This window comes from Macrobrachium nipponense, chromosome 20 (assembly GCF_015104395.2).
Source record: "Macrobrachium nipponense isolate FS-2020 chromosome 20, ASM1510439v2, whole genome shotgun sequence".
Taxonomy (NCBI): Eukaryota; Metazoa; Arthropoda; class Malacostraca; order Decapoda; family Palaemonidae; genus Macrobrachium; species Macrobrachium nipponense.
This window is the reverse complement of record NC_061089.1, coordinates 14,635,899-14,658,398: the sequence shown is the minus strand read 5'-3', so window position 1 is coordinate 14,658,398 and position 22,500 is coordinate 14,635,899. Positions and strand designations below refer to the sequence as shown.

Sequence of the window (22,500 nt, the reverse complement as noted above, 5' to 3'; positions counted from 1 at the left end):
GCAGGGGAAAACTGGGGGTTGATTTTAGATGGCGTATGGAGTCAATTGGGGGAAATCGCAGTTGTTCAGGGAAATAAAATGAAATACAAACAAACAAACAGGAAGAATAGGTAAGGGGGAAAAAATCTTCGTCCGCGAAGAAAAACCGAAAGAGGGAATTTCCTTAAAAAAATAAAATAAATAAAATAAAATAAAATAAAATTGTTTCAAAAGTGAAAGACATTCTCAAGCTACGCCCAGGAAGTTGAGTAACTTGTCTCTCCCTGACTTCCCTCTCACAACTCTCCCTTCTCTCTCTCCCTGACCTACAATACCTACACCATATACCCTCCTGAATTCCCGATCTTGCCTCTCTTTTCGTAAACTACTTGATGGGCAACATCATCGATTCCCGGTGGGTCGGCCCCTATACGAAGCTTTATTGATTTCGCAGTCTTCTAGTGGCTCTCTCTCTCAGCTTTTAAGTGCGTGTGTTTGTGTTTGTGTTTACCTCGCGTCGAGTCACTGAAGCTCGCAAAAGTTCCACGCAATGTCAAAGTTTCAGTAAATCTGGTATCTATATCCATTCGTTTTTTAGCACTCGTGAAGGCTATGTAGAAGACGAGAGATCGGCGGACGATTCAAGAGAAGAAGAGGGCTTCATCAACACCTTTAATTCTGATTCACTCAATTTTTGTTGTGACTTCAGACCTGAACCGCCACCACCCCCTCCCCCACCCCCCCTCGCTGGAAGATTAGGCAAGCATCTTTTGCTGCACCGAAGGACAAGTGTTTTCTCCGAGCATGCGCTGTGCTTCGTCGTGGCCGTAGACCTGTGGGCAAACTCCAGTTACGAAGCGAGAGGCCTCATCCGACCATTTCATTGACAGTCTACGCAAAAGGCCGTTTCTACTTGCAGGACAGAACTTCCCAAAACTGTAACTATTGTTAAAATCTCTTTTTTTACGAATGTATCATACTGTGTGGCGAGTTTCCTGAAATTAAAAATTGACGCGCGTCAGTGATCGCGACTTTTCTTTTCTTTTTCGCGCCATATCTAAGACCATTTCGGATGAAAACTCCTTTGATAATTTAACGTCAATCTTACACTGTAACATCCTCGTATCATTCGCGTCTAAAAGTCATGCGTAAAACCCGTTATCCCCCCCCCCCCCCCAAAAAAAAAAAAAAAAAAAGTCAGTGCTGTTCCCGACATATGGACTCTCCTCTTGCATGAGAGAAAGGGTTCTATGGTTACTTTAGCTTTAACGCAATTACGCAATGTCAGTGAGAGAACGGCTCAACCTACGCCGTCGGCACCTTTTGTTGGCCCCGGGCCAAAAACAAGATTTGCGTCTGGACTGGAAACTCTGGAGATGCGTATTTATTTATTTATTTGATTGAGATTTATTTATTTATTGGGCGGATGGTTAGAAATGCTGAAACAAAAATCATGTATTTCATAAGTAAGGAGATTTTACATTTAGTGAGATGAATGTCTCCCGTAGGCTACATGACATTCGGATGGAACTCACTGTGCATTCCTTAGTGGATCGTGTTTTTCCCCAAGACAGTCGCGTTCATGCGCGCCCCGTACTCCGCAGAAAACAGACGTCGCTCGTGTGAAAATCGCAACAAGAGACGAGAGTTCGATTCTAACATCAAGGTTCATTAACCACTGCTTTTTAAAAAGTTCCGTTTTTAAGAGACTATAGTCTACTGGACACGCCCTCCCGTCCCGTGAGAGGCGCAGCATCAATAAACGATACCTTTACGGGACGCCCAGAAGGGTTGAGCCACATATTAGAACAAACCCTGTCTATATAAGTGCTGGGCTTTAACATTAAAGTAAGCACATTCCTTTCCCCCCAAACAAAAAATGGAGAGTAACAACAGGGGGGAAACTAAATTTGCAAAAACTTTTAAAAAATGACACGAATGATATATGACAGTTTTGATTCATCTGAATTGTAGTATTCCAAGAATTTAGCGAATTGCAATATTCCAGATATTTAGCGAATTGTAATATTCCAGATATTTAGCGAATTGTAATCTTCCAAATATTTAGTGAATTGTAATATTCAAAGAATTTAGCAAATCGTAATACTATTCCAAAAAAAAAATCGCGAATTGCAATGTTCCAAGAAATTAGCAAATTGTAATACTATTCTAGAAAAATCACGAATTGTAATGTTCCAAGAATTTAGTGAATCGTATTCCAAGAACTAGTGAATAATCATATTCCAAGAATTTAGCCAATGGTAATATTCCAAGAACTGATCAAATTGCAATAATCCAAGAAATCAGCGCGTGATATAATGGCAGTATAGATTTATTTTGACTGGAATGAGTTTTCTCTCTCGTTTATTTTTCAGTCACTGTAACTTGAGCGTTTGTATTTGGATTGTCACTGCCTTCGCGTCTTATGTGTTACTTGCCTAGGAACGTGTTACGCGACACCAGAATGTATAACACATGACGTGAAAGCGAGGAAGACGTATCACAGTGTACCGGGAACGTCTGGGGAATATGGTTGCATAATAATAATAATAATGATGATAATTATTGTTATTATTATTATTATTATTATTATTATTATTTATTATTATTATTATTATTATTCAGAGGATGAACCCTATACATGGAACAAGCACACTAAAGTGGGCTTGAAATTCAATTTTCCAAAAAATACGGTGTTAATTAGAATGCATTCACTTAAACCAACTGAATAATAATAATAATAATAATAATAATAATAATATTAATAATAATAATAATAATAATAATAATATAATAAGTATTATTATTATTGTTATTATTATTGATTATTATTATTATTATTATTATTATTATATTATTTATTATTATTATTATTATTATTATTCAGAGGACGAATCCTATTCATATGGAACAAGCCCATAGATCCTACGACATGAATTTCAATCTTCCAAAGAATATTACGGTGTTCATTAGGAAGAAGTAAGTGGAAGTAAAAGGAAATGCAAAAAAGAAGAGATACCACTTATTAAAAGAGAAAGAAAATATCTAATAAGTAGATAGATAGATAAAAGTGTATTAAAATACAAGGAGTATAGTATTAGGGTCGTATAATGATTTATGAATCTCAATTACTGAAGAGAGGATGAATTTCTCCGTCCTCATAGAAAAGCGAAATTCATACTTCAGTTTACTTAGAATAAAATAATTGAAATCAAAATATAACGGCGATGATAAGTTATAAAAAAAGAAAAAAAAAACTCATTTTTAATAAATCCTCCTTTTACTCATTTTCCAGAACTAGTCATTTTCCATTATCTCCATTATGTTTTTCTCTCGTTTGTTTTTTTGCATTTAATTTTTCATTCCCTTTTTCATATCTGTGTTTTTACGAAAGACGTGGTATATGTCGCTGGTCCATTTTTATTTTTTCATAGATATTTGAGGAAGATATAATTTCCATTTTCAAGATCTGAATATGTATCAAAGGAATATGTTGTCATGCGTTATATATATAAGTATAAACACACAAACACACACATATACATATATATATATATATATGTACTATGCATATATATACATATACATAGTATATACATTTAAATATGTATACACCCACAGAATGTTAAAAATTCGACACACTATACCCTACAATGTGTAAGAGCAGATGTTATAGTCTCTAATTATTGTATAAACGTGAATGAATTGCTAAAACATTTTAAGAATTCAGTGCTAATGACTTGGTTCTCTCTCTCTCTCTCTCTCTCTCACAAAATAGGGTGCTCGTAAGTCTATTAGCAATCAGTTTACTTATATTCTAGTATATTTATTCATCTAATTACTTGTTTAATTCTTAGTTTCTTTTCATATTGATTAGACCCAGATCAGTTATATTATTGGCATAAATAGCCAGTCACAATTTTTCATGTTATTTCACCGACCGCTGATTCAAGACGCCGTCAAAATACGTTTGTCACGGAGCGATTCGTTCAACGCTTATTTTTGGAGGCGCTGAAGGAGAGTTAGACGAGGAAACACACACACACAAAAAAAATCTTACAAAACAAACAGACAGTCATGAATATCTTATCCTTACCAGAAAGCCCAGAGAATGAACAGCAATGCTTATTCCCGGCTACGTTCTGTCTGAGACCAAATGCGAGCGATCAATTAACAAAAAAAAAAAAAAAAAACTTACACAACAGTGATGGATCGTCATAAAAATCTGATCCTTGCCAGAGAATGAACAGCAAAGCTTATTCCTGGCAACGTCTGTCTGAGGTCACACGTAACCCCTAAATTCCTTCATCTTTTTCGCCCGTATGCTGCGACTGCAGTGTGTGTATGTATGTATGTATGTATCCATTAAGCTACGAATGTCCTTTGATATTCAATTCGTTCCACCTAGGAATTCATATAATTTCATATGTGTTAACCGAAGGGGAATTTTTTTTATTTGATGATAATTCGTCCTGTCGTGGATTCGAACCAGCGCACAGAGGAGAAATCAGGAATTCAGTGAGTTGTTTGTTTGTATGCTCTTTTTACGTTGCAGTTACTGACTCGGCCAACAGTCGGTAATCTCACTGAACTAAAAAAAAAAATCCCCTTCGGTGAACATACTATATGAAAATATACTAATTCCGAGTTAGAGCGAATTGGATATTAAAGGACAATTGTAGATTAATGCAAGTATATAAATCACGGTGATGTGATAAAAATTTATATATATACATATATATTATATATATATATATATATATATATATATCTATATATATGTGTGTGTGTGTGTGTGTGTGTGTGTGTGTGTGTATCAATACAATAATCAACTCCACAGAAAGATGGACAAAAGCTTTAAGCTCTGTAATATACAAATACATTTCGCCTTTCTAAACAAAAGTATTACTGTGGATCCTTCTATTGATAACTGAGAAGCACGATACTGTGTTCTTATATTTCCTATATATGTGTGTGTTGTATATATATATATATATATATATATATATATATATATATATATATATATATATATATATATATATATATATATATATATATATATATATATATATATATATGTAATGTAGTCAGGAGCAGACACTCAAAGAACAGAAATTGAAGTAACGGAAAGGCGTTCTTTTTGAACAGTAATTGTGCACAAACAGTAATAGGTATGTACATTTTATACTTGTTACCACCTTGTTAAAAGAAATTAAAACGAGAGAGAGAGAGAGAGAGAGAGAGAGAGAGAGAGAGAGAGAGAGAGAGAGAGAGAACCTTAAAACATTTAAAACATAAATTTTTTTTTAAATTAAAATATGTACAAAAACAACAGAACAAGGAGACAGCGAGAAGGGCAGGCCAACTGAAGAGAGAGAAAAAAAAAAAGACACCTACCCACACCGGAAGTGTAAAGCAAACTAACGGAGAAAACCAATGCAAGGGGGGGGGGGGGTGGGAGGGAGGGGAGGGGTCAATATAAAACATTGTTGACCCTGGCCTTCTTCTGCTGTTCTGTTGCGTTTAAATATATTTTAAATGTTTTTTCAAATATCTTTTAAACGTTTTAAAGGTTTTATTTTTTAAATTGTCTTTTAGTTCTCTCTCTCTCTCTCTCTCTCTCTCTTTTATTATCTTTCAACATAGTGGAAACAAGTTTGTACACAATTACTGTTCAAGTACATCGTTTTTTTCAGCCTGAAAGATGCACATCAAGAGATACGAAACGTGGCTTACTAAATGGATAAAAGAAAAAAAGAACGCCTTTCCGTTACTCCAATATATATATATATATATATATATATATATATATATATATATATATATAAATATATATATATATATAAATATATATACATATAATATATATATATATATTATATATATATATATAAATATATATATATATATATATATATATATATATATATATATATATATATATATAATGTGGTGCTAGGACAATTCGGTGCCAGGACAGTTCAGTAGCCGGCTTGTCATTTTTAAACGATTAGTTTGGTTATTTTCTTACTTATTTACAAAGAATATAAAAAAGTGGGTGGCAGACATAAATGAAATGATTTATTTAAAAAAAACTTTTTTAGTTTCTTTATTCCAGACTTTTTACATTTCTTGTCGTTAAAAGTATGTATATAAAAATAAAATAGTAAAAACCATACATTTTTTGCCGTTAAAAGTATATAATAAAAATAAAATAGTAAAAACCATACATTTGTATTAAACGTATCTATATAAAAGTAAAACAGTAAAAACCATACATTTCTTGTACATAAAAGTAAAAAAAAAATTTAAACCTTAATATTATCAGCGATTGCTTTAAGGAACTGCATTCTTTCTGCTTGATTATAGCTCTGTACTAGATGAGTGATACGCTTGTCACAATCCCTGTACTTCTTCTTTTTGACTGGTTCATAACCGTTTCGAAGCTTTTGTAATTTTGTTTTTGCCAAATCTTGGAGCACTGAAGTTTTTAATTTGTATATGCAAGACATTAAGTTGGAAAAATATAACAGGGCAACTCTTAAAAGTTCCATCTCCTGCCCAATTCGCACATTGTCTCAAATCGTGAAGAGCGTCATTAGTAGTGAAAATTAAAACGCGTTTAACGTCGTCAATGCCACTGTCATTCTGCAAAAAGATAGAGCCATTCTCGATAACACCAAACTCTCGTGGTATTTGAAATCCATTAATTGTTTGTGGGATCGGTGGATGATTAGCCTGATCACCTCTCCATCGTCTCATATTTCGACTAATATGAACTAGTTTCGTCACACCAGCATCTGCGCACTCTTTTAAATTTCCTAGTTCTTCTGTTAAAATTGAACGAGAAGGTGTTTGACTTGTGATTGTCCTTTCCTTAATATTTGCAGTAGCAACTTTTGCACTCACTTCAGCTGCAGTTGTGCTATGATTATGATTTTTAATATACTTGAGCGCATGAAAACTAACATCTGAGTGAAGCGGTGCTTTGCAAGACCGCCTTTCACAATGCCAATATATCTTCGTACCATCAGCATTTTCTTTGTTTTTGGTACACGTAGTTTTCCTTATCAACTAATTTTGTATTTCCCTTTTCCGATCGTATGCACTTGCAAGACTCCATTGTGTGAATGATGGGGTGAAACTAGAATAAAAAATCTAAAGGTACCTTTGCAGTAAACTTAGTAAAAAATTTGGAATAAAGAAACTAATAGTCTTTTTTTTTATTAACAACTAAGGAATAACCAAACTAATTGTTTATGAATGAATAGTTGGGTAGTTAGTTTATATTATCTATAAACAACTAAGGGAATAACCAATCTAATCGTTTAGTAATAAATTAGTTAGGTAGACTGTTTATGTTACTGTAATTGTAAAACTAGTTGAATAACAAACTTTGTAGTCAGGCAATTAGGTAATATTATATATAAATAGATCTTAATGTCTAATATAGAATACCATATTATTCTTCTGATTTAGAAATTAAAAAAAAATAATAAAAATGACAAGCCCGGTACCGAACTGTCCTGGTACCGAATTGTCCGGACACACACACACACACACACACACACACATATATATATATATATATGTGTGTGTGTGTATATATATATATATATATATATATATATATATATATATATATATATAAACTGTATATTGACAGTGTGTTTCAAGCGCTTAATCTGAAGTATACAGCTAAAGTATTTTACGTGCTACGTACTTTCAACTGACAAAGATTATATCATACTTGTCAACTGTTCTGGCATTCGGAGTTGTCAGCCAAATGTGTCTCGGTCACACCGATGCCATATGTGATTCCCCGCTACCCAAATACTTTGATTAACGACGTGCCGTTATTCTCCAGAGGAAATGTTACGTAAGATCTTTCTCAGAACGTTTTGGCCTCGCCAATAAACGCTACGTGCGCACAAAAAGGACAAAAACGCAGCTGGAGCTTCTGCTATTTGTTATTGGAACACCACAAGTAACTCTGGCCAGGTTATGTAAAAGCAACGACACCCACAAAACCTCCAGTAATAAGCAGAGCGGGGTTTGTTCGAGACCGCTCCTGAGACGCTGCTTTCACAAGGCTGGCTATACCTCACTTTTAGTCTGCTCCGATTTCTCCTAGGGTGTTCACGCCGTGCGACTTAGGTAACGGAGGCGTTTTGTCTGGTTTTTCGCCAGTTCGTCCCGTCTTGAAACTCGCAAGGTACCGTAGCGATATATATATATATATATATATATATATATATATATATATATATATATATATATATACTTTATTTTTTTTACAGGGTGTTCGTGTTGATTTCGGGTACTGAAGGCATTTTATATGTTTTACGTTAAAGTTCGCGTTTTTTTTAAATTACATTCACTGGTTTGAAAGACCGTAAAGAAACGACACCTTCAACACGTCTGCATAGAATTAACCCGTGTGTTGCCATTTTCTGAATGTGAGAAACTTTAGTGACTCTACATAATCACATTAAGATGATGTGTGCAAAAATTGATTTACAGATGAGGCTGCCATTGTATTTTGTCCAAATTCAGAGGGTTTGCGGCCCGTGTAATGATGAGTTCACATTCAATTTCAAATTCAAAAAGTTTATTGATAAACATCAGGCAAAATAATAATAAAAATAATAATAATAATAATAATAATAATAATAATAATAATAAATAATAATAATAATAATAATAATAATAAATAAATAATAAATAAATAAATATAAATAAAACATAAATAAAAATAAATCAGTAATGAAAAGCAAATATTTTACATGAGAAGAATTTTAACCCAATTTATACAAAAGCAAATGCCAAGCTATACTGATGAGTTAACAAGTCCCTCCCTGACCCGGATAGCTCCAAAGATGTGAGCAATGTTTTTGCGAAAAGGGTCATATTTAAGAAAAGTCAAATTTTCTTTATAGGTTGTCTAGTGAACCTTATTCATAAGGAAGCCCACAATGGGCCATTGACCCGAAATTCAAGCCTCCAAAGATTACGATGTTCATTCGAAAGAAGTAACAGAAGATAATAAGGAAATACAGAAAGAAGAGATAGTGTATTTATTAACATTCTCCGTCTAATGTTAGAGAAGTTTTTTTTTTTCTTTGCAGAAGACGTTTCTCTACGGTTCCACAATTGAATTAGGAATTTGGCATCGACCATTGATTTTTTTTTTTCTCTTTCTCTCTGTCTAGAGTTACTTTGTCAGGGATAACGGCCAATGTATAGATATATTATGTAATATATATACATTATATATATACATATATATATATATATAAAATATATATATATAATCTATATAAACTATATATATATTTACTTTATCTATATATACATATATCTATATATACACAATAGTTTCTATGAATAATTTTATTTATAACTGTATATATTATACATCTATATAAATATATAAAATATAGCTATATAATCTTATATAAAACTATATATATATTTATTTTCTATATTATACATTATATATATCATATACACAATAGTTTCAATGAATAATTTTATTTGTTTATGTATTCTTTTTTAAATTAGCAAGTAAACTTTAATTTTATTTGTTTGTTTGTATGGTGTTTTAACGTTGCATGGAACCATTGGTTATTCAGCAACGGGACTAACGGCTTCACGTGACTTCCGAACCATATTTTATAAATGTTAATTAATTTTATATTACAGACTGATGTGTCAGGATGGCACGAAACGTATCGTAATTAACTCTTATTGATATTCTGAGTTTCGGTAACCCTACTGATGACTACATGTTATCACCTTCTGATATATATATATATATATATATATATATATATATATATATATATATATATATATATATATATATACGCATAAGTATTCCTTTTAATTTCAGGTATCAAAATCACGATGAACGAATCTTCGCCAGACCTCACCGATGGCAGCGCCACCTGGCTGGCGCAGAGCCACTTCACCCTTGTGGATTACGCCATCCTCGGCTGCGTCCTGGTCTCGTCGGTGGTCGTCGGCGTCCTCGCCGGCTGGAGGAAGTCCTCCTCCTCGACCAAGGTGTTCTTGGTCGGGGGCAGGGACATGAACCCCGTGGCCGTCTGCCTGTCTCTCCTCGGGGGCGTCGTATCGTCCATCTCCATTCAAGGTGAGGTGTCCATTTTTGTTTTGGGCATTTTCTTTGGTCTGGGTTTGATTTTGGTGACAAGGACGAAGAAAGGAAGTGTTTTTAACATTATTATTATTTTGTTCTAAAGGGTCCAAAATAACACAAAGTGTTGCAAGTCCCTGTACCATTTTTAAACTTTACAAAAAGCTTTCGAACCCTTCCCTGGGATCATCTTCAGTCCAAATGAACAATTAGTTACAACATATACTGCCGTATATATATATATATATATATATATATATATATATATATATATATATATATATATATATACACATGTTGTAACTAATTGTTCATTTGGACTGAAGATGAACCCAGGGAAGGGTTCGAAAGTTTTTTGTAAAGTTTTAAAAATTATACACGGACTCGCAACACTGTATTATTGTGGACCCTTTAGAACATTATATACTCTCGTGATAGAGAGTTTTTCCCCATTATTATTATTATTATTATTATTATTATTATTATTATTATTATTATTATTATTATTATTATTATTATTATTACCAATACAAAGAACGCTAAAAATAAAAAAAATAACATTAATGGTAAAGATAATAACGCTAATAATAAAAATAATACCATTAATAACGTCATTGTTATAATTATATAACGGAACATTGGAAGCAGTTTGTCTCCCGCGCAAAATAAAAAGAACTTTTTTATAACATTTACGAAACGATAAAAAGCAGCGTCTAACTTCACTAGTAAATGAAAGGAAATTGGGACGATTTCAGCCTCGAGTTTCTCATATTTTCAGAGTTCAAAAAGAACCTTTGCTGAAGTCTCATGACTTGAACAGATGGAGGAGCCATTTGGAATCCGGGAATTCTAAATTCGGGTATCCTCTTTCGCGCGAGCTGATTTCTTGGGCGATTCCCAATTATAAACCTAGTTTTTAGACTGATTCTCATGTGTAAAGCTGATTTATAGGATATTCTTATTCATAAAGCTGATTTAGAGGGTATCCACATCTATAAAGCTGATTTTTAGGGTAAGTCTCATTTATAAAGCTGATTTTTATAAGGATTCCCATTTATAAAGCTGAATTCTAGAGCGTTTCTCATTCATAAAGCCACTTTTTAGAGTGATACTCATTTGTAAAGTTGATTTTTAAAGGGATTCTCATTTATAAAGCTGAATTCTAGAGCGTTTCTCCTTTATAAAGCTAGATTTTAGAGTGAACTCATTTGTAAAGCTGAGTTTTAGAGATTTTTATTTATAAAACTGATTTTTAGAGTTATTCTCATTTATAAAGCTAATTTTTAGAGTGATTCTCATTTATAAAGCTGATTTCTAGGGTGATTCTCATTTATAAAGCTGATTTTTAGAGTGATTCTCATTTATAAAGTTGATTTCTAGGGTGATTCTTAGTTATAAAGCTCCTCTTTGTAATAACAAATAAGATATATATGCGTACATATATATATATATTAGTTGATAATAATTTCGTACCCCCATGGGATCGAACCACCGTCCAGTAGGACGGGGAACGAAATCAGGATCGGACAGTGACACTACCGAAACGGCTATCAAGAGAGGCAAAGGTTTATATCGATTCTGACCATTTCAAATCAACGTCGATCTCGTTGTATTTGTAATTAGAATCGATATGGAACCCCCTCCACCATGGTAGCAGATTCGAGCGTTTGACCCACGCAGCCTTATTATGAATACTTATCACATCACCGTGATTCATATAAATCATTCGAGCTACAAATGTCCTTTAATATCATATTCGCTCTACCTCGGAATTGATATATTTTCATATATGTACCGAGGGGGAATTTTTTAGTTGATAATAATTTCGTATCAATTCCGAGGTAGAGCGAATATATATATATATATATATATATATATATATATATATATATATATATATACGCATATATATACTATATCTAAATGCAAAAAGATGTGGCACAGCCACGAAGGAAGCAATAGACTCCATTCTTTAAAAAAAGAAAAGGTCTTAGAAATTCCTTTCCTATCTCAAAGCGTAGAATCGACAGGCAACTTATCTCGTACATATCATGAACAAGTTAAATACACGTCAGCAACCTATCGATACTTTGAACCAGTGTGTTTCAAACGAATATCCAACTTGTGCTGAAGATTCGTTCACCACATTTGGCAGCAGCCTGGTTTTCAATCTGTTTGTGATTTATATATATATATATATAATATAATATATATATATATATATATATATATATTATATATATCTTTAACATATATATATTGGTATATAGATACGTAATGACGAAATATACATAATTATGTATTAAGTAGTAATGAAACGTAGAAATGGAAAAGACTGGCCGAGAGGGACTTGCTTGGAGATGTTTGATCGAAAAGAAGCTTAGTTGAAAGAATTTTGTTGACGATTTTACCACAGATTCATTCCCATGATGTCGGAAAATTACTTTAATAAAAAAATGGAAATGTATATTGTACATTATATTCATAATATATACAGGGACTATGTGAAATCGAGGGATTTTACGAAATCCCTAGGGCGTAATGAAACAAACAATTCTCTTCCTAGGGAGTCATTTACCTATTTAATTGCCCCAGATGTAACCTGGGGAAATATGTCGGATCCACCCGCAGGATGTTAAAAGCAAGATTGGATTCTCATCGAGGCATGTGTTATAGAACGGGTGTTAAAATGATCAAACGCAGAATTCTCTTGCGTACGTGAACATGCAAAGAAGTGTAAATTTAATGTTAATTGCAAAGATTTTAAAACCATAGGCCGAACTCCTAACGACCAACAACTATAGTAGATTCACATCAACCGTGCATTTGATGTCTAGGCCAGTCCCTTACGACTGGAAACTCTCAGTCTCTCTCGAGTGTTCGCATGGGTAGGATCTATGTTCTACTTCTCCTGAGGGATACGTCTTTCAGGAGAGGTGGAACATACATCCTACCTATGTAAACTCCCGAGAGAGACTGAGAGTTTCCAGACCTGTGATTGGCTTATCAGCAGCCAACCAGGAGCGTCGTAAGGGACTGGCCTAGACATCAAATGCACGGTTGATGTGTTTTACTATAGCAATTTTAGAAATGCCTTTTATTAAACAGCTTGTCCCGCAACTAAATACCCAGACCACCTCAACAACTCTATACCTCTCGTGAGTTTAAGTCGAAGCCAAACCTGGCCCGAACTGTTGGTCGGTCTGTGCCCTCAGCACTATCTGGTAAACTCTCTGCCTTTTTACTGTACTTATAATTTTATGTTGTATGTAAAAAAGCTTTTAATTCTTTTTTTTTATTCCGAGTCTGTTTTTTAAGGTCTGTTTCTTCTATTACATAGCTATGTAGCTTTGAAAATAGGACTAAACGTCTTGAAACGTCAGCGGCTGAAGAAAGTACTTAGAAAGGAATAATGAATTGCCCTTCCCCTTCCTACCAAATTGCTATAGATACATACATACATCATACATACATACACACACACACACACACATATATATATATATATATATATATATATATATATATATTCCAAATGTGCTTCTGACATTCTAAAAAGTGATGGGGTAGGCACCCGGCGAGAGGAATTTAAATTGTTACCTTAAGGTCGTTAGTGACGTGCTAAAATGTATGTGGTCGTTTGTAACGATGCCAGCGTTCATCTGTTACCGCTTATATACCTGACACTAATAGCACACATACACAACCTTCTTTTTTCTCTCTCTCTCTCTTCCCACACTACCATACAATGCATTTCTCCTTGTAAATACACATGTAATGCGAATGAGAGAGGTTGTGACAATGTACGAGTCCATATATATATATATATATATATATATATATATATATATATATATATTATATATATATATATACATATATATAAATCATATATATATGCATATATACAAATACATATACATATTTACATGTATATATATAATATATCATATTTATATATATATATATATATATATATATATATATATATATATATAGATATAAATATATATATATAAATATATATATACGTGTATATATATATATATATATATATATATATATGTATATATATATATATATATACACACACTTATATATATAAATATATATATATATATATATATATATATATATATATATATATATAGTATGTATGTCAGATGAAAGGGGTTATAATTAATAATATATTTAATATGCCAATGTTATGTGCTGTGACTTTGCGCAGAACAGAGCCGAAGCAATGACCCATGAAAGCTGATAAATCATTTCTGGGAGGGAGTGATACGAAGGCGCATAGTTCAGCGGGTCAACGTGCGTTCTGTAGTTATGTGTGAGGTCATGGGATCTTGTTCAAGTGCCTTTGGAAACTGGCTGCAACTAGTTACATGGGGCGTTGACGAAGTGTGAGTTCATATGTACATGTACGAACTATGTCTATTCATAATGGCATCTTTAGCCAAGTCTATGGAGAGACTTGCAGAGAAGTCTGTGGGAGAAAGGCAGAATGCTGGAATAGCTCTGCGAAAGTTTTTGATTATCTGTGTGTGATATTCTGGGCTGTAATGGGTAAGTGTTAACTTACTTGGGATGGCTTGTTTGATACCTTGTAAAAATGTTTAATTTTTGACTTTGTCTTTACAACTGTGTGTGCTTACGAGTATGTTCTCGTGTCTTTGTAACAGGCGATTCTAGTGGAGGGGGACCGAGAGTCCTAGGGGGCCGAGGGTCCCGTGTGGAGAAGAGATTATTGGTGTGACTAATTACTGATTAAGACATTTAAATACTGGGGGTTTAACTGAGCTAGTTAGTCTGTGAGACTTGTATTATTATCTTTCCATTGTTAAATAAATATTATGTTTTTGTAATGCATGACTCTCATTTGATGACCTGTTAGAATGGAGAGAGAAAGAGGTTGCGAGTTGAGAGAGAGAGAGAGAGCGGAGGCTATGCCAGTGATCACCTCGGGAGAGAGAGAGAGAGAGAGATTGAGTGTGTAGCTAGTTTGCCTTAACGCTTCGGGTTTCAAGCATACCAAATATTAAATACCCTTCGCTGGTAAATGGTATCAGAGCTGGGTAACCTATATATATATATAGAAAGACGAGTATTTCCATAAACATTATGTAAAAAAAAAGAGAACCTTCAAATGAAAATATATAACTCGAAGTGTGCATCATAAATAATTACTATATCTGGGATAAATTTGCTTTTGCCTTTTATCATTGCATTTCTTATTTGCTGAGCATATTAAATTCACTCGCTTTTACCACAGAAATGTATCTTTAATAGCCAGTGTATTGCATTTCTAGGATGCACTTAAGCAACTAAGACATTATGCCACTATCTTTTATTCTGATCAACATTTCTTTTGGCTTTCGGTTTCCCTTGGCTTTATTATTATTATTATTATTATTATTATTATTATTATTATTATTATTATTCAGAAGATGAACCCTGTTCATATGGAACGAGCCCACCACAGGGGTCATTAACTTTAAAATTTCAAACTTCCAAAGACTAAGGTGGTCATTAGCAAGTAAGAGAAGGTAAAGGGAAATACAGAAAGAGGTGATCTCACTCATTAAAAAGAAATAAAAACAAATTAACCTTCTGCTGTTGAATGAAAAACTGACAAAAACATCTTTAATCGATCCAGTCATAACAGAGCAATTATAGGTGAAAAATCTAACCTTTCCTGGACAGTGACAACAAGGGTTTTAACCCGGTGTGTATCCACCTTTGCAGAGGCGTGTTTAGTACTATCCCGTTAGGGATTCCCGTAAGGAACATAAACAAAAGACTGTAAATACCATAAACATAACGCCCCCACCCCCCAAAAAAAATATTAGTCCCAGACAACGACCCCCGAACTTTGTTGGGGGGGGGTCAATTCACACTCGACCCTTTCCTTTCGAACAGGGAACTCCACGGAGGTGTACCTTCACGGGACGCAAATCTGGCTGAACCTTCTGGGCTGCTTCTGGGGAATCATCGTCGTCATGTTCGTCATCTTGCCCATTTTCTACCCTCTGAATTGTGGGTCGTTGTGTCAGGTGAGGTGGTGCCGCTTTTCTCGGGTTAGTCGTTGACCTGATTTCCTGATTAGTTCTAGTGTTGGTCTTCGGATAAATTATCATCATTTTACTTGTTCGCGCTGGAATGTATCCAGGTATCGTAAGTGGTGAGACTGTGGAACTTATGATATACTTTATTATAAGTATACATGCAAATATTTTATACGTATGTATGCAAACATACGCACGTATGTATGTGTATATATATATATATATATATATATATAATATATACTATATATATATATATATACATACATACATACGTGCGTATGTTTGCATACTTACGTATAAAATATTTGCATGTATACTTATAATAAAGTATATCATAAGTTTCAGTCTCACCTATCTACGATACCTGGATACATTCCATGTATGTATATACATACACATATATACGTATATAGAGATAGCACACACATATATGAGTATGTGTGTTAACTTGTCACACACACATTACATGGATACTTGACAATGAGGACTGATTGTCCTTGAGAGCTAGTAACTTTTTTTTTAATAAACAACTCCACTTGATGCCCTCCAGTTTGAACGAGGTCTTCTTTTATTTCACTTCGGGCGTCTGTATCGTCATAAAAAAAAATCGATGCGAGATTTCAATTTTCCTTCCTTTCCTCAGTACATCGAGGTGCGCTTCAACTCCCGTCCCCTGAAGAAGCTGGCCTCCCTCACCCAGATCCTGAACAACATCATGTACCTGGGCGTCTGCCTCTACGCCCCCTCGCTGACTTTGAGTTCCGCCCTGGGCATTCCGACCTACGTGGCTGTGGCGGTGTTTGGCATCGCCTGCGCCATATACGTCACTCTGGTGAGGAAACACGAGAATGAATGGGTGGTTTCCCGGGTATTTTTAGCGGTTAGTTAAGGTTTTGTAGTTTTTGTGGTGTTGTCTGAGAAGAGATGTGATTCCCTTTGGTCTTTTCCTCTATCTGTATCAATGGCAAGATGCTCAGGAAAGTGTGGAATTTTTGTCGAACCAAGCGTGAATTTAGTCTTCCAAGAGGAGCATAGGGTAATGACAACCACATTTTCGTTGTTTGATTATATGTTCATTCAACTATGAAAAAAGTCTCTTTTAGGCTTGAGAATGCTTTCATGAAGAAACAGCGAAGCACATCAATAATAAAATGTGGATTTTGTCAGCCTGCGCTCTTTTCCTATAAGAATGTCTCAAGACATCTGTCGACTTTCACGAAGAAGAATTAACTGTCAGCCTAAGTTGGCACAGCAGCATTTACTGTGATGGTGAACTATTTCTTTTGTATCATCTATATCATTTATTGTTATATTTATCGGGAGTATAGCAGAATATAGGATTAAGGCCAAGCACTGGGACGTATGAGATCATTCAGCGATGAAACTGGAATTGAGAGTAAAACTGTTTGAAAGGTGTAACAGGAGGAAAACCTCGCAGTTGCAGAGACAATTCTTAGGAGAGGGTTGATAGCAAGATGGAAGAGAGAGAGAGAATATGAATGGAGGTACATTAAAATGAATGGAAGGGGTTGCAGGTAGGGGCCCAAGGGACACCACCCCCTACTATACGGAGTATGTCGATGGGCTCACCCACCTCATTTATTCGACAACAGGGCGGCATACGGGGCGTGATCTACACAGACATCATCCAGACTCTCATGATGTTCGTGGGTGTGTTCGTCGTCATAGTGCAGGTGGTCTCCGATCTCGGGGGCGTCCCCGAAGTGTGGAACATCGCCGAAAGAGGCGGAAGGATCGAATTCCTCAAGTAAGAGTCTTGTCCTCTCCTGAGTCTCCTATTTCCTGACAGTGAAACTTGGCAGGGTTATAGTGGGGACCCCCAAGATGGTTTATAATGGTGTTTCATCCTACCACCCCCCAACCATTCCGAAGAGGGTGGAAGTGGCGTGAGAAGGGATTCCCTGAAACGGAGCTGGTTCTGCCCGTGAAACAGGGCTGGCTATGCCCGTAGACTTAGTTACTTCAACCTCTGATTCAATTTTTGAATTTTTGCTTCTCGACAATAATTCATTAATTTCACCCAAAATTGCCACAATTCTTCTTCCTAGTAATTTACCAATCCTTGCTAAAAGCATATTCATCCGCTGCTTCATATAAGTGACTTGCTAGTGTTTTTTAACTATTATTCATGATAAATTCATGAACTAAGTCTACGGGCATAACCAGGCCCGTTTCACGGGCATTAACAGCTCCGTTTCAGGGAATCCCTTCTCACCCAACTCCCATCCCCTTCGGAGGGAGGGGGGGAGGTAGGATGAAACCCCATTATAAACCATCTTGGGGGTCACCACTTTACCCCTGCCAAGTTTCATGCACATCGGACCAGCCGTTTGGCCGTGATTGAATGACAGACGGACGAACAGACTAATGCCCATTATAGTATAGTAAGATATAGGTTTATTTCTTGGATCTCTTCTTTAGCAACTACGTTTTCAAGACTTCCAGTGCCATCCTTGAAAACACTGATCTTTTATTTTTGCCATTAATTCTCTCTCTCTCCCTCCTTCAAAAAATGACTGAAAGGGTAACCAGGCACCAAGCATAATTTTCTCCAAGAGTATTTTCTCAATGACCACATGCAAATTATAAAGCACATTTAAATCCACCCTGAAATAAAAGAAATTTCTGTCTTTTATATCTGACGCGTATCTGATGTATATTACCCGATGAGAACCCAAATTTCCTCTTGCAGTTTTGACTTTAGTCCTTTGGAGCGCCACACGTTCTGGTCAGTGCAGTGCCTCGGGTTCTACTTCGTCGTCAGCACCATTGGCATCTCCCAGACGCAGTATCAGAGACTGACGTCAGTCAGCACGTTGCCGACGTCACAAGGGTAGGTTAGATTAACCCCTGCTGGGTGACGTTTTTCCAGAGAAAAAGTAGATGAAGATGTCATGAATGAAGAGGAGACTCTCGTAGTCGGTTTAAAAGGCAAATATTTTAACCTGTCTGAATCCCTACCTGTTGGCGCTTTGCGCTACCAGTACTATAGTAGATTCACATCTAGGGACGTCCCTTACGACGCTCCTGATTGACTGTTGCTAAGCCAATCACAGGGCTGGAAACTCTCAATCTCGAGAGAGAATTCACATAGGCAGCATGTATCTTCCACCTCTCCTGAGGGATACGTCTTTCAAAAGTACCCCTCAGGAGAGGTGGGACATATACATACATCCTGCCTGTGTGAACTCTCTCGAGTATTTCCAGCCCTGTGATTGGCTTATCAACAGCCAATCAGGAGCGTCGTAAGGGACTGGCCTGGACAACTCTATAGATGCGCGGTTGATGCGAATCTAGTATAGACCCTAAACCTAAAGTTATCGTGTCGGTCTTCCCTTCATAGTTGCCAATTTAGTAGAGCCTTCCACATAGGCCTATAGCTTCACTACGAACTGTTTCCACGAATTTTAGCTGTCATAGTAATGCAATAATGATACAATTGCTTTATATTTATGTTTATTGCCATTAGATACGCAAAAATCACTTATTTCCAATGTATTGTTAAGGTTTTGTCCCGAGTTTTGGCGGGTAAACGCAGACCAATTGGCAAAAGTGCTTCCCTTCCCTCAGGCTGTGCGTTGCTTTCCTCGTCGGGTTGACCATTCTTTGGTCTCTGTTTTACTTTTCCGGCCTAGTGGCATACGCAGCTTACTCAGACTGCGACCCCGTGACGAGTGGGCAGGTAGAGAAGGCCGACCAGATCCTGGCGTTCATGGTAGGAGATAAACTGACCCACATCCCAGGCATGATTGGGCTTTTCGTGTCCGCTGTGGCTGGAGCCCTGTTGAGGTGAGGATTGGTTTTCGACCGGCATTCAAATGTCCAGTTGAAATCCCTTATTTGTTACGGAAAACTGAAATTGTGTGTGTGTGTGTGTGTGTGGGTGATAGTGTAGCCATTGTATCGTATCTGAAAAGGGAACAGCTTTAATCCCTTTGTATTGTTCTGTCAATTTTTTTTATTCATTTGCAGTGCCAAAAATAATCCGTTTCCTTGACGTTTATTGTTCCATAATTCAAGACTTGTAAGAAGGGACGGAGGGAATTGGGAGAAACATATCCTTTTGGAAATTTTAATTTTTATCTTTTGAAAAAAAGTAGGTTTTGCAGTCCATAAATGATAATAATTTGTTTGTCGTTTTATATTAGCGTGGATTAATGAAAGGAAAATGAATTTTGAGACCTGTGGCAGAAATCTCAAAGTTATAATTAGTGACAATGCCTTAAAAAAAGGGACTTTACAAAATGTTATAAATATCCCAGGGAACAGAAATTCTGCCTTTATATTTCAAGGAATTATTAAAGGGAATTTAATGAGTGAACAGACAGTTATAAGAAAAACCTCAGGCTTTATGAGTGACAGCTAGCTAGTTTTATTGTAATTAAAAAAAAAAGCTAGTCTACGAATTTAGTGTTTTATTGTAATAAAATTTGTAAAAAAAAAAAAAAAAAAAAAAGAGAAAAGCTGCTAGTCCACGAATTTAGTGTCTTATTGTAATGAAATTTGTAATATATATATATATATATATATATATATATATATATATATATATATATTATATATATACATATAATAAAACAGCTAGTCACGAATTTAGTTTGGCGAAAAAGACGCAAAATTTTGAATGCCGGAAACCGAGGGAATATTCAGATATAAACTTTTCTGACTCAGGTTTAACGAGGATGACATCCTCTCCTGAGATAAGCTTGGGAAGGTGCCCCCAGATGACGGTTTGTGAAATCTAAACAGCGTTTCCTTGGCAACCCATGAGTGAAATAAACGCTGCCAGACGCTTAGCAGTTAAACCTTACATTTCGACTTTCGGAAATGTTCAAATGAAAACCAATTCTTTTTATCAGTTTTATTTGGATACCCATGAGTAAATAAGGAGAGTCAGATCATTCTTATTGGCTAAACCTTACATTTCGATTGCTTACTGCAGCCCTAGAGTTTGGTAAATACGGGCTATCGGAAATGTTCTAATGAAAACCTATTCTTCTTATGAGTTTTATTTGGATACCCATGAGTAAATAAGGAGAGTCAGATCATTCTTAATGGATAAACCTTACATTTTAATTGCTTACTGCAGCCATGGAGTCTAGGAAATACGGACTTTCGGAAATGTTCAAATGAAAACCTATTCTTTTTATCAGTTTTATTTGGATACCCATGAGTAAATAAGGAGAGTCAGATCATTCTTAATGGATAAACCTTACATTTCGATTGATTACTGCAGCCATGGAGTCTGGGAAATACGGCAGTCAAGGACTGTCGAGTAAGTTCAAATGAGAATCTATTCTTTCTACACTTTTGTTTATGCATATTCTCGAAATGAGACTGAAAACCTTCGATCAAAGATGGCCACCTCTTTACCTCTACAGTATATATTATCAAGGAGGTGGATTAGACCTACATATTTTCGAAATGAGACTGGAAACCTCAGATCAAAGATGGCCATCTCTTTACCACTACAGTATACGTCGTCAAGGAAGCGGATTAGACCTATGTTAGTTGACCCATCGCCATCTTGAATTCAAGATGGCGATGGTTGAGCACACACTCCAAGAACCTTGCCTACCCTCCGTTACTGACACCCATCGTTGCCAATTTAGTGGAGCTTCACACACACGCCTAAGCATTTACAAACTGTCTCCTTGAATTCTAGTTGTCATAGTAATGCAATAATGATAAAATTGCTCTAATATGTATATATACTACAAATAGATACGCTAATTTCACTTATTTCCCCGGTTTTGTGTAAGTCTTATACCCAGTTTGGAGGGTAAACACATACCAATTGGTAACACTGCTGACACCAATCCCCGTCTTTGTTTCTTGCAGTTCCCTTTCGTCCTTTGTGAACTCGACAGTTGTCTTACTGTGGGAAGACATCTTCAGTGGCTGGGAATTCTTCAGCAGAATGTCTCCCAAAACGACAATGCTCCTCACACGCACACTCTGTAAATGCTTGTCAATTTTGATTTTTTTTCTTCTTCTTCTTCTTGTTTTTATTTTTATTTTTTTTTTTTTTTGCTATGCTGTCTTTCTTTCCGCCTACAGTCTGACACGTAAATACACACGCATACACTTACACGTGTATATATGTAGTTTTTTATTTAATATTTACCTATTTCCCGGCTTGAGGAGGAATATATATATATATATATATATATATATATATATATGTGTGTGTGTGTGTGTGTATACTTATATAAATGTATATGTATGTATGTGTATATATATATATGTGTGTGTGTGTGTGTATGA

At 35.4% G+C, this 22,500-nt stretch overlaps 2 protein-coding genes across 3 annotated transcripts in view; one reads left to right on the top strand and one right to left on the bottom strand.

Annotated features, from left to right (window-relative positions):
- Window positions 1-22,500, bottom strand: part of LOC135222221 (uncharacterized) — a 123,359-nt gene that overhangs the window by 48,965 nt on the left and 51,894 nt on the right. The window lies entirely within an intron of this gene.
- LOC135222137 (sodium-coupled monocarboxylate transporter 1-like) overlaps window positions 8,002-22,500 on the top strand; it is a 21,108-nt gene continuing 6,609 nt past the window's right edge. The window contains exons 1-8 of one of the 2 annotated variants that reach the window (XM_064260313.1): window positions 8,002-8,139; window positions 9,878-10,138; window positions 16,064-16,197; window positions 16,856-17,044; window positions 17,826-17,980; window positions 18,926-19,066; window positions 19,804-20,022; window positions 22,075-22,193. In XM_064260313.1, coding sequence (XP_064116383.1) covers window positions 9,892-10,138; window positions 16,064-16,197; window positions 16,856-17,044; window positions 17,826-17,980; window positions 18,926-19,066; window positions 19,804-20,022; window positions 22,075-22,193 — 1,204 coding nt within the window. In that variant the 5' untranslated portion in view covers window positions 8,002-8,139; window positions 9,878-9,891. Of the gene's footprint in view, window positions 8,198-9,877; window positions 10,139-16,063; window positions 16,198-16,855; window positions 17,045-17,825; window positions 17,981-18,925; window positions 19,067-19,803; window positions 20,023-22,074; window positions 22,194-22,500 lie in introns of both variants that reach the window. The other variant, XM_064260307.1, reaches the window with a different exon arrangement.